Source organism: Arachis duranensis, chromosome 10 (assembly GCF_000817695.3).
Source record: "Arachis duranensis cultivar V14167 chromosome 10, aradu.V14167.gnm2.J7QH, whole genome shotgun sequence".
Taxonomy (NCBI): Eukaryota; Viridiplantae; Streptophyta; class Magnoliopsida; order Fabales; family Fabaceae; genus Arachis; species Arachis duranensis.
The window spans coordinates 5,530,933-5,547,219 of NC_029781.3; the positions used below are offsets into that span (position 1 = coordinate 5,530,933).

General features: G+C 34.9%; 3 protein-coding genes across 4 annotated transcripts; all 3 read left to right on the plus strand.

The window, feature by feature from the left end:
• Positions 1 to 4,036: 4,036 nt before the first annotated feature.
• On the plus strand, positions 4,037 to 6,861 carry LOC107468418 (ABC transporter G family member 1-like). The gene is given in 8 exon segments (XM_021133707.2): positions 4,037 to 4,313; positions 4,666 to 4,745; positions 4,852 to 5,322; positions 5,410 to 5,496; positions 5,568 to 5,696; positions 5,773 to 5,964; positions 6,049 to 6,135; positions 6,226 to 6,861. Coding segments are annotated over 8 exon segments (1,959 nt in total).
• Positions 6,862 to 7,655: 794 nt separating this feature from the next.
• LOC107468632 (polyadenylate-binding protein 2) lies at positions 7,656 to 11,109 on the plus strand. 2 transcript variants are annotated; one of them, XM_016087949.3, is made up of 6 exons: positions 7,656 to 7,823; positions 7,970 to 8,072; positions 8,492 to 8,562; positions 10,288 to 10,479; positions 10,552 to 10,679; positions 10,776 to 11,109. In XM_016087949.3, exons 1-6 carry the CDS (start codon positions 7,776 to 7,778, stop codon positions 10,822 to 10,824), a joined length of 591 nt encoding a protein of 196 aa, XP_015943435.1. In that variant the 5' UTR covers positions 7,656 to 7,775; the 3' UTR covers positions 10,825 to 11,109. The 2 variants fall into 2 exon arrangements, with proteins under 2 accessions (XP_015943435.1, XP_052111809.1); XM_052255849.1 differs by lacking the exon at positions 7,656 to 7,823 and adding an exon at positions 8,879 to 9,416 and having other exon boundaries at positions 7,998 to 8,072.
• A 971-nt stretch (positions 11,110 to 12,080) lies between these two features.
• Positions 12,081 to 15,792, plus strand: LOC107468595 (phospho-2-dehydro-3-deoxyheptonate aldolase 2, chloroplastic). The gene is made up of 5 exons (XM_016087901.3): positions 12,081 to 12,609; positions 13,017 to 13,294; positions 13,835 to 14,111; positions 14,325 to 14,570; positions 15,238 to 15,792. Exons 1-5 carry the CDS (start codon positions 12,142 to 12,144, stop codon positions 15,487 to 15,489), a joined length of 1,521 nt encoding a protein of 506 aa, XP_015943387.1. The 5' UTR covers positions 12,081 to 12,141; the 3' UTR covers positions 15,490 to 15,792.
• The last annotated feature ends 495 nt before the right edge of the window (positions 15,793 to 16,287 follow it).

Below are 16,287 nucleotides of genomic sequence, written 5' to 3' on the forward strand. Positions count from 1 at the left end.
CCAAAGATTATAACAATTGTTTTTTAATTTGTATTTAAATTATAACTAATTAAATATGATAAATAACTATGTGCAATTGTAGACTAGTGAAAAATACCTATTAATCCACCTTTTTTATGTATGTTGTATGATTATTAACAATTATTGAATTAGTTAAAGATCATCAAAATATTTGATTTTATAATCAATAATCAATCATTATAATTATGATTCAAGTCTTATAAATGAAAAGATCAATTCTGAACAGTTGAATAGTAAATTTTCCATGAAAAATTATGAGAACTAGCGCCATGCATTGAATTCAGTAAGGATGTTTGTTTTCTAAACTAGCACGACGTCGAACGATGGAAAATATTGTACACAATATTGTCATTTTACGAAAAAGCCGTTAAGGCAAAAAATTAATCAATCAAATAAACGCCTTTTTTTTTTCCTCCCAAAGTAGAAAGGTTATATTTCATTGATTAGTGAAAAATAAATTATAAAAATGTCTAAAACAGGATAGCATAGTTAGGGGTGAGAAAGAGGTGAATTTTTGCTCTTTTTAATTCTTCTGTTCTTGCTTTATTCTACAATAATCTATATAAAACTCGTTCCACTTTTATTTATGGGTAATAAAAAATTAAGAGAAAATATTAAGAACTAATATTAATTGTGTATAAGGTGTACAATGAATTAAAAAAAAGATAAAATTAAAATTAAAAATTAGATTATTAATTAATTATTTAATTTTAAATTTTAAAATTTTAAAATTAAGATTAGTATTTAAATATATTCACACTATATACAGTTATTTTCAATCTTACTGTCAATATACATCCAAAATCAAGGTTCTAAAAACCGAACCAGTCGTCAAACCGTTCTAGCTACTGATTGACTAGTTTATTGGTTTAACCAATTCAACCGTAATTCAAGTGAAAAAACCGTTTATAATAAAATAATAAATAAAATACAAATAAACACACTAAAACATAATTATAATCTAATATAAACTTTAAAATATCATCCAAATTAAAAATACTACATAAACTACAATGTTATGATCTCATTCAAATACAAACTCAAAAGTCAAATAACAAAAATAACCAACCAAACATAAAATGCCAACATCTAAAGTTCACACCAAAATTACCAACAATCTTGAGAGACCAATAATAACAACAACATTCAACACACAGCAAAGTTCACAAATTAACTAAAAATATATAATACCTATTTGCTCGCTAACTGGATATTTAATATTGTAGATTTAGTAACAAGGATGGTCTAAAGCCATAATAAAATCTATACCATTAGATTATCTTGATATATAATCCAATTAATTGAATTAACAATGCAAGATCTTGCTCATAATAATCTGCATTTTAAAAGGAAAATTCCTTTTCCTGCTCAAAGTTGACCCTTCTTACACCACATTTTTTTTCTTCCCATATTAATGATTATTTCTATTTCTAACATATGAATCTGTTGTAATATAACATACATTCAAAATATGAAGACATGTTTTCCGATGGAACGAAAAAGAAAGAGAAAAAGGAAAAATATTGAAAACATTAGAAACAGCTTAGAAGTCATGGCAAAAACAAGAAAATATGCCGTTACAGCTAAAGTTGAGAGGCTAAACTCAACTGTCCACTGATGTGAATGCTACATTTCAAGATTAAGCCACATTTCCTTGAAGAAAACCTTCTCTAATTTAATTAATAACCCACAGCAAGGTTCACAGCAACCCACAGCAAAATTCAACCCATAGCAATAATTATAATCCAATCTAATTACAATATCATAGCAACTCAAGGCAAAGTTCACAGATTAATTAACAATTATTCAACCAATAATAACAGCAAAATTCACAGATTAATTAACAATTATTCAACCTATAACAAGTTCATAGATTATTCAACAATTATTATTAACCAATTATTGTTTTAAAAAATAAAACCTAGAAGCTAGAAGCACAAAACAGAGGGGGAACTGGACTTGTGGAACCGAGCTGACACTGGCGATGGTGGAACAGAGGTGCGCGACGGAGGGAGGAACCGCGACGGTGGAACAGGTGGTGCTTCCAGAGCTGAAACGACAAACGATGGTGGAGAGCTGCAACAACCGCAACTGTAATCTTCAAAGCTCCAACTTGCGACGGAGACCGGAGTGGTTCAGCGGCTGGACGGAAGTGACGGAGACAGCTCGCCGGCGTTGACAGGAAGGACAAGCGCGAGAGTGAAGGGAGGGAGATAGTTGCGCCGTTGTGTGGGTTGCTAGGGTTCCTGGGTTGGGAGGGCAGAGTAATCGCGTAATGCACAATGGGAAAATGGGGGGTAGTCCAACAGCGGCTTTCTAATCTTGCGGTTTTGGCATTGATCTAAACAGGCATTTTCATCGGTTTCTGATTCGACCGGCCGGTTTAAACCAGTTTCCAGAACCTTGCTTACAGAATTCGTCCTACTTCTATCTGCGGATAGTAAAAAATTAAACCCGAATCCATTCCTACAGATACATGTCCTGCTCCTATTTGTCTCTATAATTATTAAATCTCAATAAATAAAAATCAATTTCAAAATTTACAAATTTAAAGTAAAATTTTAAATATGATACAATATTATTAACCATTTTACTAATTATTTTACATATATTACAAATATTATATATATACACCGGGATATTACCTAAATTCGGTTCCGCCCCGCCCCGTTCAAGAACCCGCTCTGGTGCGGGACGGATAATTACCTATTCCGAGTGGATAAGGGTGGGGTGAGTACCCGTCGGGTAGTGTTGTCATCCCTAAGCATAGCGAAAAGTAAGAATCTTTTAAAAAGTATACTGATGGTATACATCCAACAGTATATAGACATATTAAGAATAAGTTAAAAGAAAGAAAATAATAAGGTGAATTGAGTGAAATTAAGAATTGTCCTTAGGGAGATGGCCAGCTAGAAGGAGTTTTTTTTAGATTTTAAGAAGCAATTTGACGGAATTTGCGAGAGTGGCAGATGACATTGAAGTACATCCTTTATAGACTAATTCGTTGCGAGCAATTGAGGGTTTCAGTCAGTATTCTTCAACGAGTTAATTATTTTCGTTACTACAATTTATCGTGTCCAAAAATCACCAAAGCTCTACGAGAAAGAACAGTCTCTAAAAAAAACTGAAATTATACTTCTTTACTTGTAGGGCAATAAAACAAACCGTGAATAATCGTTTCTATTACTTTCTGACAGCAAAAACATGTTGGCAATGTAGATAGACAACAGCAGTAAAATCTGAGCAAGGACCGAAAAACAGTTATGTAGAATTTTCAAATAAAAATCTTAACTTTGTGGGGGCAAGTCAGCTTCCATGGTCCTTGAACCTTGGCTATTATTGTACAGTGCTATATTCTATTCCTATCCTAATAAAAAAGAGAACAAGAGATCAGTTAGCTTGTTGCATTGGGTACGTAGCTTCATAATTGGGTGGGGGCGGCTACTACTTAAAAGACAATTACTCATACCAAATACCATGTATGTATATGTGTATCTGGATATATATGCGCATATGGCGCTGTAATTTGCGCACTCTCTTGTTCTTTTCTGTCTACTTTCCTTTCATATATACTGTTACATACTACATACATAGCTTACTTAACTTCCCCAACTTTTCTTCAGTGGAAAAAGATAATGCACCTTTTTTAAGTTTTTTGTCTCCCCATGAAGCACACAACATGACTATCACGTGTGATCACACCTATCTTGTATTTTTGTATCTTTTCTGTCAGAAAATATATAAAATATGTCAATTTAGTGTCTCATCATACAATATTTTTGTCTATATCTCACCTGTTAAATACGATTTTGTGTCTTTGTATCCATATCTCAGTGTACTATCTTTATATACAAACACAGCTTTAAATAACATCATAGCAGACTTAAAATGCAAGGTCATTTTCTATACACTTGGATCATTATATTAGTAACTAACTACTAAGCTTGCGTCTCAAACTACTAGCTACGCAACTCACAAAGGCAAGTTACACACAAAATAATTAATCAATTATAGCATGAGTTCCTCTCTTTGTGCACCTCTTGGAACAAGAAGAGGAAGAGGTGGTTATGTTGAAGATGGGTCATCAAGACAAGATGTTCCAATTGTGGTGAGAGAGGGTGTTTATTTGACATGGGAGTAGTTGTGGGTGACAATGTCAAAACCAAGTGGAAAGGATGGCAAGAAGGCAATAATCCTTGAAAGCCAAACAGGGTATGCCAAGCCAGGAGAGCTTCTTGCTGTTATGGGTCCTTCTGGTTGTGGCAAGACCACACTTCTTGATGCCTTAGCAGGTACCTATCCGAGGAGTGCTAGGGGTCTACAGATTTTGTGATTTGTAGCTATCAATTAGTTATTATCAGTATTTTTAATGGTGTGAGATTATATCTAATTGTGTGAGATTACTCACTTTTCTTTTGCTGGTTAAGTGCTGGCCAAATTTTAATAAACGTGCTGGTCCTCTAGACTTTCTCAAATTGTGATAAATAGAAATAGAGGCAAATATGAGTTTCTTTAGTTTCTAAACCAACACAAAATGTGCTGCAACAAAGAGAGATTATAATTATATGAACAAAACAAACCTTTTCAAAAGCTGAAGAACTTCCAAGTTAAGGCCTTAATTGCCATGTTCAAATTATATTGCAGGTAGGTTGAATTCAAAAGCAAAACAGACAGGTGATATCTTAATCAATGGACGCAAACAAGCACTTGCTTATGGAACATCAGTAAGAAGAGACTGATACAATTATTTTCTACAATACTATTTTTTTGTTTCCCTCTAACCATTTCCACACTCAACTGAAGCCTTTTTTAACATGTTAATATATACAGGCATATCTAACACAAGAAGATGCTATGTTGACCACACTAACAGTTGAAGAAGCAGTGTACTACTCAGCTCAACTCCAATTACCAGATTCAATGTCCAAGTTTGAAAAGAAAGAAAGAGCTGAATTCACAATCAAGGAAATGGGTTTGCAAGATGCCATTCACACAAGGATTGGAGGGTGTGGTTCCAAAGGCATTAGTGGTGGCCAGAAAAGGAGAGTTAGCATTTGCATTGAGATTATTACACGTCCTAACCTTCTATTCCTTGATGAACCAACTAGTGGACTTGATAGTGCAGCTTCTTTTTATGTTATGAACAGAATAGCAAGATTGAATAAAACTGATGGCATTCAAAGGACTATTATTGCTTCTATTCATCAACCTAACACTCAAGTTTTCCAACTCTTTCACAACCTTTGTCTTCTTTCTAATGGTAAATTAGTCTACTTTGGCCCTGCTTCTGCTGCGAATAAGGTTCGAATTTGGAGAAGCCTAGTATGTGTGTCAGTACAATTATTATCATGTGTAGTTTGAAGCTAACTTGTTCTTAGTTGCATGCAGTTTTTTGCATTGAATGGTTTTCCCTGCCCAACTCTCCAGAATCCTTCTGATCATTTTGTGAAAACCATTAATAAGGATTTTGAGCTGGTTAGTGCAATTTTTTTGTACCTCTTGTGAACTAATTTGTTTCTTTTGCTGATGTACTTTTATAATCCTAGGAGAACCCTGAGCAAGGATTAACTGATGGACTTACCACAGAAGAAGCTATTTACATGCTTGTAAAATCATACCAATCATCTGAAACTAGTCAACAAATTCAAACAGAAATAGTTGCCATAAGAACTGGTGTAAGTGCATTTACTTACATTCTTATTGATTGGTATAAATATGATACCTAGTGATAAACAAACTTAATGGGAGCAGGATTCTAGTGCAATGGAGAAGAAAAGCAATGCTGCATTCTTTACTCAATGCATTGTTCTTACAAGAAGATCATACTTGAATATGTATCGCGATTTAGGCTACTACTGGCTACGCCTATTTATCTATGGCGCTTTGGCTATATGCCTTGGTACAATTTTCTACAACATTGGTTCAAGCAAAGAATCAGCTCAGGTAACACAAATCTTAATGTATATATCTAGATACAAAAAATATACCAAAGAATAACCAACTCATCAATCTTGTTAATGGTTTTAGGCTAGAGGCTCATTGCTCATGTTTGTGGCCACATTCCTCACTTTCATAACCATTGGTGGATTTCCTTCCTTTGTAGAGGAAATGAAGGTATGCTAATCCTTTTATGTTCATGTTTGGCACTAAATATAGTTAACTAATGGGGTATTTGACTATTTTCTCTTGCTTTTTTTCATTCAGGTATTTGAAAAAGAGAGACTTAATGGACATTATGGTGTCACTGCATACATCATTGGACAAACATTATCATCCATTCCATACATATTATTGATATCACTGATACCAGGAGCAATTGTTTATTACCTAACTAATCTTCACCATAGTTGTCAACACTTTGTGTACTTCACTTGTGTCCTTTTTGTTTCTGTGATGTTAGTTGAGAGCCTTATGATGATTGTTGCCAGCATGGTTCCAAATTTCTTGACTGGAATAATCACTGGCTGTGGGATTCTGGGAGTAATGATGTTAAATGGTGGATTCTATAAGTTGCCAAGTGATCTTCCTAAACCAATTTGGAAATACCCTTTATACTACATTTCAATTCACAAGTATGCATACCAAGGATTGTTCAAGAATGAGTTTGAAGGTCTAACATTTACCAACAAAAATAATAATGATCAAGCTGGGGAGCATATGAAGAACATTAGTGGTGAAGACATGCTAAGAGACTTATGGGAAGTGGAAATGTGTCACTCAAAGTGGGTTGATCTTTTCATATTGTTGGGGATGTTGGTTTTGTATAGAGTTTTGTTCTTGGTGATCATCAAGGCCATGGAAAAAGTGAAGCCTATTGTTGCAGCCTTCAAGTGGAAATAGCATAAGATTGCTGCAAAATTTCTGCATTATTGATGCATGACAACTAAGCTGATCTTGCATGATTGTTTAGGAAACACTATTTTTGTTTCTGCTATAGATACTCCTAGACTAAAATACCATTATAAAAATTGATCACTTCAAAAACTCTATCTAGCTTTGTTATACTAAGATTTCAAATTTTGATTTTGTGCAAAGAATTTTATATAGTTACTCATCATTATGATCAAAACCATAATTATGGTCAATTAAAAAATGTGACTTACAAATGCAAATGGTTAGACAACTAAAGTTTTAATAAGATATTAATCATTGTTTTTTGTTATAATGACTTACAATAAAAGTGACTTTTGAAATGCTAAAGTTTTTTATGGAGAATAGGAATAAATTGAAAATTTTTATGAACATAATCATTATTTGTAAAAAAAATTATATATAAATATGTCAATATTATTATCCAATCAAACATATGCTATGACAACTTCAATGGTATATTTTCTTTAAGTCCCAATTTTAATGGGTGGGAAAGCCATATTTTCTTGTTGGATTGGGATCAATAACTTTATAATTTTATTATGATGGGAGATGAAAACTATGAAGAATTGAGTTAGAGGTTTCTTTTCTTCACTTTATGTATGTGTATACCTTAGTTAATAAAATTAGCAGAAGTTTTTGAATTTTTTTAATAAATATATTAAAATTTTTAATTTTATTTTTTTTATTAAAACTGTTTTTTTATGGTTGGGAACCGAGTTCTATTTAAATAAATAAATAAATAAATATTGAAACTTGAATTATTACGAAAAAATATCTTGGTAGGGGCCCAAGTTATTATACGAACCCTGATTCGCAAATTGAAAGAGAAGGCGAAGGGAAAGGAGGGTGCGCTTCTGCCGGCGTTTCTCTTTGACGGAGAAATGGAAAACGACGACGTCGACATGAACGCCGAAGATAACAACGAACCTGTATTATCTCTTTCTTCTTTTGTTGCTATTCTCTGTTTCTTTGAGTTCACCTGATTTCATTGAATCGCGCTTCCCTCTTCTGTGCTGCTGATGTTTGAATCCGAAACCCTAATTTTGATGATACGCCACTGCTATTGTGAGTGCAGGATTTTGATGACATGGATAAGCGCTTGAAGGATATAGAAGATGAAACTGCTGCTCTTAAAGAGATGCAAGCCAAGGTCGAGAAGGAGATGGGATCTGTTCAGGGTAGCTATTTTAATTTTTATTTTGTAAATGATTTCTCGTTCTGCATTGATCATAGAACGTGTCCTAACTCCTTTGCCTACAAGATGTTTTGTTTCTGGTTGGATGATTACGATTTGACTTGTTTTGTTACTGGCTAATGAGTAGCACTCTCTCACTTGGCTGTGAAGAGAAGCTATATTCTTGTATAGAACAAATTCAAGCTGAATTTTGTTGACCTCTGTTTTAGAGTTCACAGGGCTTCATGACTTCATGCTTAATATTGTTGCATTATACTTTTAGACCATTTTTTATTGGTTTGTTATGTTTATCTATCTCTTTTTCATTCCCTTCTCATTCTTATCTATGTTAATGTGTAAACAATGTTATTCCAGTGTATTGTTAGATTCCATTGTCTGTTATTGATTATAATCTCCCAATAGATCTCGGAACTGCATCTGCTAGTCAGGTCAACAGAGAGGAGATAGATTCTCGTTCAGTCTTTGTAGGCAATGTGAGCTCTCTCATTCCCTCTTTACTTGAGAAATTTTTATGTTGTTTGGCTGTCTTTTCCTCACCACTCATGATATGGACTGAATATATTAATGTCTTAACTTCTTTCAAAGATATCAACGTCATAACTTTTGTCTAATTTATTTGGTTATGAGCCAATGTGTATTGGAGGATAAATACATTGGACTTTGCATATTTTATCCTGGGAAGTTCAAAGCTTTTGTTGCTGTTGAATATGCTTGTTCTGTTTTGCATTTGAATTGTGTTTCCATTTGGTGGCATCCTGCTTTGACGTGATGTTTTGACTACAATCGCAGGTTATGCTTCCATCTACGAGTTTTCTGCTATTGTAATGCTGCCGTTGAAAGTATAGGATAACATATGGCTGGAGGAGGAAAAAATTTTCATTAAGAACTTGAAATTAACTGAGAGTGAAAAAATAAATATAAAATGCCAAAAAAAAAAACCTTTGAGGGATAGAAGCGAGGGTAACATTAGTTAAGGGAAGTGATCTTTGAGGTTTTGTGAATTTTCATATTTTGAGAGAATGAGGGAAAAGAAATAATGAACCAAGAAAAAAAGAAAAGGAAAAAAAAATCAATTTGTTATATTTAAAGATAAAAATGATAAGCCTTTAGCTAGAAGTTTGAATTAGCATACTGCCAACTTTTTGCATTGGGATTGACTGAGGAATTGTTAGATTGGAGATTATGAGCCAAGACTCCTACTGGTGAGAAGAGGACATGCTCTCTAGGTCAAGTACTATATGACTTTATATCATTTTGGTTGCAAGTTCAAAGGATGCTTTTAGTGGTGCCTAGTGCTCGAGAAATATGTAGACCTCCTTTTTCCATGGTGAGAGATCCTCGACATTCTTATTTTATCCTTTTGTAGGATCAAAAGGGATTTCTTTTAACTTGGGTCTTTTTAATTGTCTCCCCTGTTTTAACACTGCTTTTACCTCAAAAACTAAAGAAAAAAGGAAGAAAAAGAATTGAGGTGCACTATAGAGAGTAACTTGCACAATGGATAGCTGTGATGAAAAAAAGAAAAGTTTATATTTTTATAAATGACCAAGAATCTGAATACTAATTGATGGATTTTGAAATTTAGCTTCCCAGATCTTTTCATTTGTAGTTGTCTAATGGCAATATGGTACTCTATTCTTTAAAGTGTACCTTGCATTTTGGAGGATGCATCTTGATACTTGCAGTCATATAGGCCAGGACAAAGTATTTTGTCTGGGAAGGTTTCCTGCATGTTAGCATGCCTGCTGTTGCCCATTGGTTGAAGACATATCAAGCCTTTTGCGTTTTAGTTGCGGTAAAATCAGTACTAACATAATTATTTGCAACTTGCAAGGAGGGGTGTTCCTGCAAAATAAGGCTGATTATCTTTTTGGCATGGTTACCAAAGCTATCACTAAAATTACTATAAAATATGCTTATTATATACATACTTAAGATGCTTTTGTTAATAAAGCTTGTTGTATTTTCAGATATATTTATTTTTTCCATTGAATGTTGCATGGATAATTAGGCAAATGATAATAAGTTACCTGGTTGTACTAGTAAATAGAACACTGATGACTCATCTTTTATCCTGAAAAGCTGGTGTTTAAGTGTTGACAATTATTTAAAATCATTTCCATGTAATCATTTTGGTTTTGCTTGTTTCTTAGCTGTGATGCCATCATGTAATCTCTTGGATTTGACACACTCCACAGGTGGACTATTCATGCACTCCTGAAGAAGTGCAGCAGCATTTTCAATCATGTGGAACAGTAAACAGAGTCACCATTCGGACTGATAAGTTTGGCCAACCCAAGGGTTATGCGTATGTAGAGTTTATTGAAACAGAGGCTGTTCAAGAGGCCCTTTTGCTGAATGAATCTGAATTGCATGGGCGTCAATTAAAGGTTACAGCTAGAGGCTCTCGCCGTTCACTTCAATTTTTTTTTACCATATAAGCTTATTTGAACATTTTTCAGGTAACAGCTAAGAGGACAAACATACCCGGAATGAAGCAGTTCCGTGGCCGCCGACCTAATCCACACATGGGATTTAGAGGCAGACCGCCATATGCACCTCCTTTCGCCTATGCTCCTTATGGATATGGGTATATGCACTTAGTTCTTGGCTTCTTGCCCTCTCCAATGTGTTCTGTTTTTATGCTGCGATAGTAAACTTAACCAGATTTGTCTGTTAATTACAGAAAGGTTCCAAGGTTCAGAATGCCAATGCGCTATAGCCCCTACTATTGATTGTCCAATTCTGGTTGGATGAACAGAATGCCCCACTTCTCCATCATCTAGTACCAACTACCATAGGGTTTTAGGCATGCTATGTGGGAGTTTTCCAACCATATATTCATCTGATTGAGTTCTGTCGTTCTGTGAGGATTAAGCTTTGACTTAAACAGCAAAGTTTGTAAAATTGTGGTGCTTGGGCCTGCTTTTACTTTGCATTGCTTTAGTATAGAATATTAAAATGAAGTTATTGTAAAATTATCCTTGGTAAATGTGGTAAATTCGTGGGTTTTGTTTTGAGTTGCCTATTCATCTGTATTGCATTATTGTTGCCGATATTTTTCTTTATGAAAATGGGCCATGCATAGACTGTGACCATTCGCTATTTTAGACGTCACATACTCTTTTGTACCCTATTGTTTGCGTGTTGTTTAATTAGTCCAATGAACCCACTAAACCAAGTAAGTGAAAAGAAAACGTAAATCAGATGGCTTTAGTGTTGATTGTTAAGAATTATAGTTTTTTAAGCTGTCACGGTCATTTTTACGATTGAATTGGTGAAAAATAAAATCGTTAAAATTTAAATTCATAACATTTGAGCACCTATTTCTGGGTGCGTAGTTGAGTTATTTGTCCGAGTTTATTCATAATAGAAAGCTAATGATTGAATTAATAATAGTATCCAATAAAACGCTTAAATTAATATTGCCGAAAATGATCAGTTACTTAAACCAACCATTTCTTTCCCCCAGAAATTTCCATTCTACCCTCAAAAGGACAAAACAAAGATCTAAGCACACTATTGAAGAGTATTATTGATGATTATAATATTTAGCATGTCAACTTGGAAACTTTTTAGGATAAGGCTTGAATTATTCAACTCACAAAAAGGACATTTATCATTATTTTACTCCCTAGAATAGTAGAATTAGAATATACCTACTTTTGTATTCTCTATTCTGTTTCTGTTTACCCTTCAAAGTATCAAGTTGCCAAGATCACAGCCGACTCACTCAGACACCGTTAATGTCTGCGCAGATCCTCATCCCTCCCTGTCAGATTCCCTTTCGGACACTCTCACATGGGAAAAAACCAAATAAGACAAAACAAAACTTAGTTGAAAAATAATACATATAAATTAAAGATTTAATTTTGATATATTAATAAATTTAAATATAATATTACACAATTAATTATCAGTGTAAATTTAAGTTATAAAAATTAGAATTTAAATATAAATTATAATAGTATAAATTTAGGGTAATATTAAACTAGTACTCCATAAAGTTGTTTATCGCTGAATCAGATATCGGAGAGTCTCTGCAAATAGCAATGGCTCTGGCATCATCATCCCTTATCAGCTTCAAACCTTGTCTCTCCGCACCTTTCCAGAAACCACGCAGATCCATTGTCGTTGCAAACTCCGCAGAGCCCTCATCAAAATCAGCGTCACAATCAACCGCTTCTGCTTCTGCTTCAGCTCCAGCATCCACGAAATGGAGCCTCAACAGCTGGAGAACGAAGAAGGCGCTTCAGCTTCCGGAGTATCCAGATCAGAGCTCCGTCGATCAGGTTCTTCACACTCTGGAGACCTTCCCTCCGATCGTGTTCGCCGGAGAAGCCAGGAGCCTCGAGGAGAAGCTCGCTCAGGCCGCCATGGGCAACGCCTTCCTCCTTCAGGGTGGTGACTGCGCTGAGAGCTTCAAGGAATTCAATGCTAACAATATCCGTGACACCTTCCGTGTCATTCTTCAGATGGGCGTTGTTCTTATGTTCGGTGGTCAAATGCCTGTTATCAAGGTTTTGTTTTTCTTTAGTCATCCCTAATTTACTCAATTCTCTCAACAATTCATTCTAATTGTAATTAAATCTGAAATTTGGAGCCATTTTGATGAAGAATCAGGAGAGTGTTGTATTGTGGTTGATCTAATTTACCTTGGTAAAAAAAGGTTGGTGCCTTTCTTGGGTTGGAGGTTATCCAATCCCTCAATTAATGATTTGATCTAATTAGCAATGATTACTTGCACACAACTACTGTCATGAATCATGTTTCACATTTATAAATGATTTGATGGAAAATTGGAGACAATTTTTTAATTTCCATTTAGGCATTCAGTTTTAGCTTGTTTTATGTGTATGCTTTAGCATTATATTATGAATCAATCAGAATGTATGATATTCTTAAACTGTTGAATATGGTGGTTTAGGTGGGGAGAATGGCGGGCCAGTTTGCGAAGCCAAGGTCAGACCCTTTTGAGGAGAAGAACGGAGTGAAGCTGCCTAGTTACAGGGGTGATAATGTGAATGGGGATGCATTTGATGCCGCATCGAGAATTCCGGATCCACAGAGGATGATAAGAGCCTACACCCAATCTGTGGCTACTTTGAACCTGTTGCGTGCATTTGCCACCGGAGGTTATGCTGCCATGCAAAGGGTCAACCAATGGAATCTGGATTTCATGGAGCGTAGTGAGCAGGGAGACAGGCATTTTTTCTATCCTCTAAAATCTCAAACCAGGCCATATTTAAAAATCTTATTCTTACATGGTTAAACTTTAATGTGGTTTGCGCTTGGGATGGATGTATTTGAAAATGCACTTTTTTCCCATCTTGCTTAAAAGATCATGGAAACAAAAGGGTTAGAATAAGTGGGAACGAAATTGGAAATAGTCTGAGATTATTTGCACTTAATTTTAATTCGGAATTTGAATGGCATCTCGGGCACAAACATATGGAAAGAAAAATCAGAATAAAAGAGTAGAAACAATAAAAGATGGGATGATGTTCATTATGTTGTTCCAATATCTTCAATTTTCTTGTAGTGGTCCTCTACTACTTAACATCTCTGATCTAAAGTGGTAGTTCATGCATTAGTACTTTTCTTTTTCGTGCTTTCTGCAAATGATATACAGAACTACAGATCATTTTAAATTGAAAAAGAGACTTTTTATTCTTGATATTGTTCTCTCAGAAAGTTTTCAACATCCTGTTACATTAGTTCTTGTTTGGTGGTGTGGGGTTACAGGTATCGTGAATTGGCTCATCGAGTCGATGAGGCTCTTGGCTTCATGATTGCTGCCGGGCTAACATCGGAGCATCCAATCATGACTACAACAGAGTTTTGGACTTCCCATGAGTGTTTGCTTCTTCCTTATGAACAAGCACTTACCAGGGAGGACTCTACTACCGGGCTTCATTATGATTGCTCAGCTCACATGCTCTGGGTTGGGGAACGCACCCGCCAACTGGATGGTGCTCATGTTGAATTCCTGAGAGGAGTTGCAAATCCACTTGGAATTAAGGTATACTGTCCCTTTTAAGGTTATAGGGCTATATTGCCTGATCAAATTACTTTTGCGCTTTTTTCTATTTAGTTTGATTACGTTGTATTAAACCAACTTTGTTTTGATTATCAAAATTACTTTTGCATTTGATAGACTTTGTTAATAGTTCTGAGCATCTTTAATGTGCTATGCATGCATTTGCTCTCACTGAAAAAGCCATGTGGTTTTCAGGTGAGTGATAAGATGGATCCAAATGAACTTGTTAAGTTGATAGATATTCTGAACCCCAAAAACAAGCCTGGAAGAATTACTGTAATTGTTAGGATGGGAGCAGAGAATATGCGAGTGAAGCTTCCACATCTAATCAGAGCAGTGCGCGGAGCAGGTCAAATTGTCACTTGGGTTAGTGATCCCATGCATGGCAACACCATCAAAGCTCCATCTGGACTTAAAACCCGTTCTTTTGATGCAATCAGGGTAATTTTCATATATACTTTATTCCATCTAAATATATGTACTTGTTTTATATCAATTTTCACACAATGCAGAAGTTTTCACTGAAAAGACTATGTGGTCTATAATACATATTGTTTTTGATCCTATGGAAGTGTTGGGGGAAAAAAGTCTGCTTCTGGATCATCATGTTAGAGACTTTCGTGTTGTCTCACATAACACTCTGCAGAACTATCATTGGAATATTTCTTTTGTTTGGCGGTTGGCAACAGCTTTCAAATAAGAATTTCCAATAAGATTTTTCCAACCCTCATGATCCATCAAAATTTCCATGAAGTGTTTTACCAATATGGAAAATAGCAGATGCTGTAATCCTTGTTAGGTTAATGATGAACAAAGCGAGTATACGGATCTGACACATAATTAGTTAAATGATTATTTGGCCCTTCATTTACTTTCGTAGGCCAGAATTGCATGCTAGAAAATTACAGCAGTACATTCAAAATGCAGATGAACTGAACATAGTAGAATCAAATTGATTTTTTATTTATCTGTTATGTTTGTGCTTTCTTAATGGCATTCACGATCTGGCTCTATCATAGTCTCAAGGTTGAATGCTATTGCATATTACCATAACTTCTATTGCAACTGACTACAAATTCATGTTCCTGTATGTTGTTATTTGCAATAGGCTGAGCTGAGGGCATTCTTCGATGTCCATGACCAAGAAGGAAGCTACCCTGGAGGGGTTCATTTGGAAATGACTGGCCAGAACGTGACAGAGTGTGTTGGAGGTTCGAGGACCATCACTTATGACGACTTGAGCTCGCGCTACCATACGCATTGTGATCCAAGGCTTAACGCCTCTCAATCTCTAGAGCTTGCATTCAACATTGCTGAGAGGTTGCGCAAGAAAAGAATGCAGTCTCTAACCTCACTTTAAATATTGGAGTAAGAAGTTGTCTTCCTTTGTTCTTGGATCACAGCATGGTGTTGTACGAACATAAATTAAACTCTCCAATATAGAGTGGCCAAATTCTGTGAGCAATCCCACCATGGCCATAAGAACATAAATTATTAAATTATATACTGTGTAAGTGTTATAAGACAGTTAAGTCAAAGTATGGAGAAGGGGGTGCATCAGGTTATAGTAGCAAGTTTTGTTCTAGTGTTGTTGGGGACATTATGGCGTATTTATTTTAGATTAAGTAATGAATGATGAATGAAAATTTAATGTTTTTAAGTATATCTTCATGGGCACACAATTACCAAAAGAGAAAAAAACCTGCGCATTTTTATAGCGTTCTAATCAATCATTTTTTGTCCCAGTTTTTTGAAGGGTTTAATTTTCCCTAATAGTAATCTTAATATAAAAAACTACAAAATTTTTATAAAGGGTTTCTAAGCTCACTCTAGATTTGAGAGTAAGAGGATCTTGTTTTGTTCTTGGATTCATGATGGATGAAAGAAGTTTGGGAATAACAAATCTTAAGAGCAACTCTAATGAGGAGTCCTTCTCTCATTTTTTTCTGATATAAAGAGACTCTAACCATTGGAGAAAAGGATATGAAGTCCTCCCACAAGTCTCAAGGAAGACGAGTTCCTCCTCAGGGAGACTCTATCCTACCAATGATAACTTGCCATGTGGCAAGTTATTTTTAAAATAATAATTAATTAAATAATTATATTAAATAATTAAATTATAATAAATTTATTAATAATTATAGTAATTAATTATATT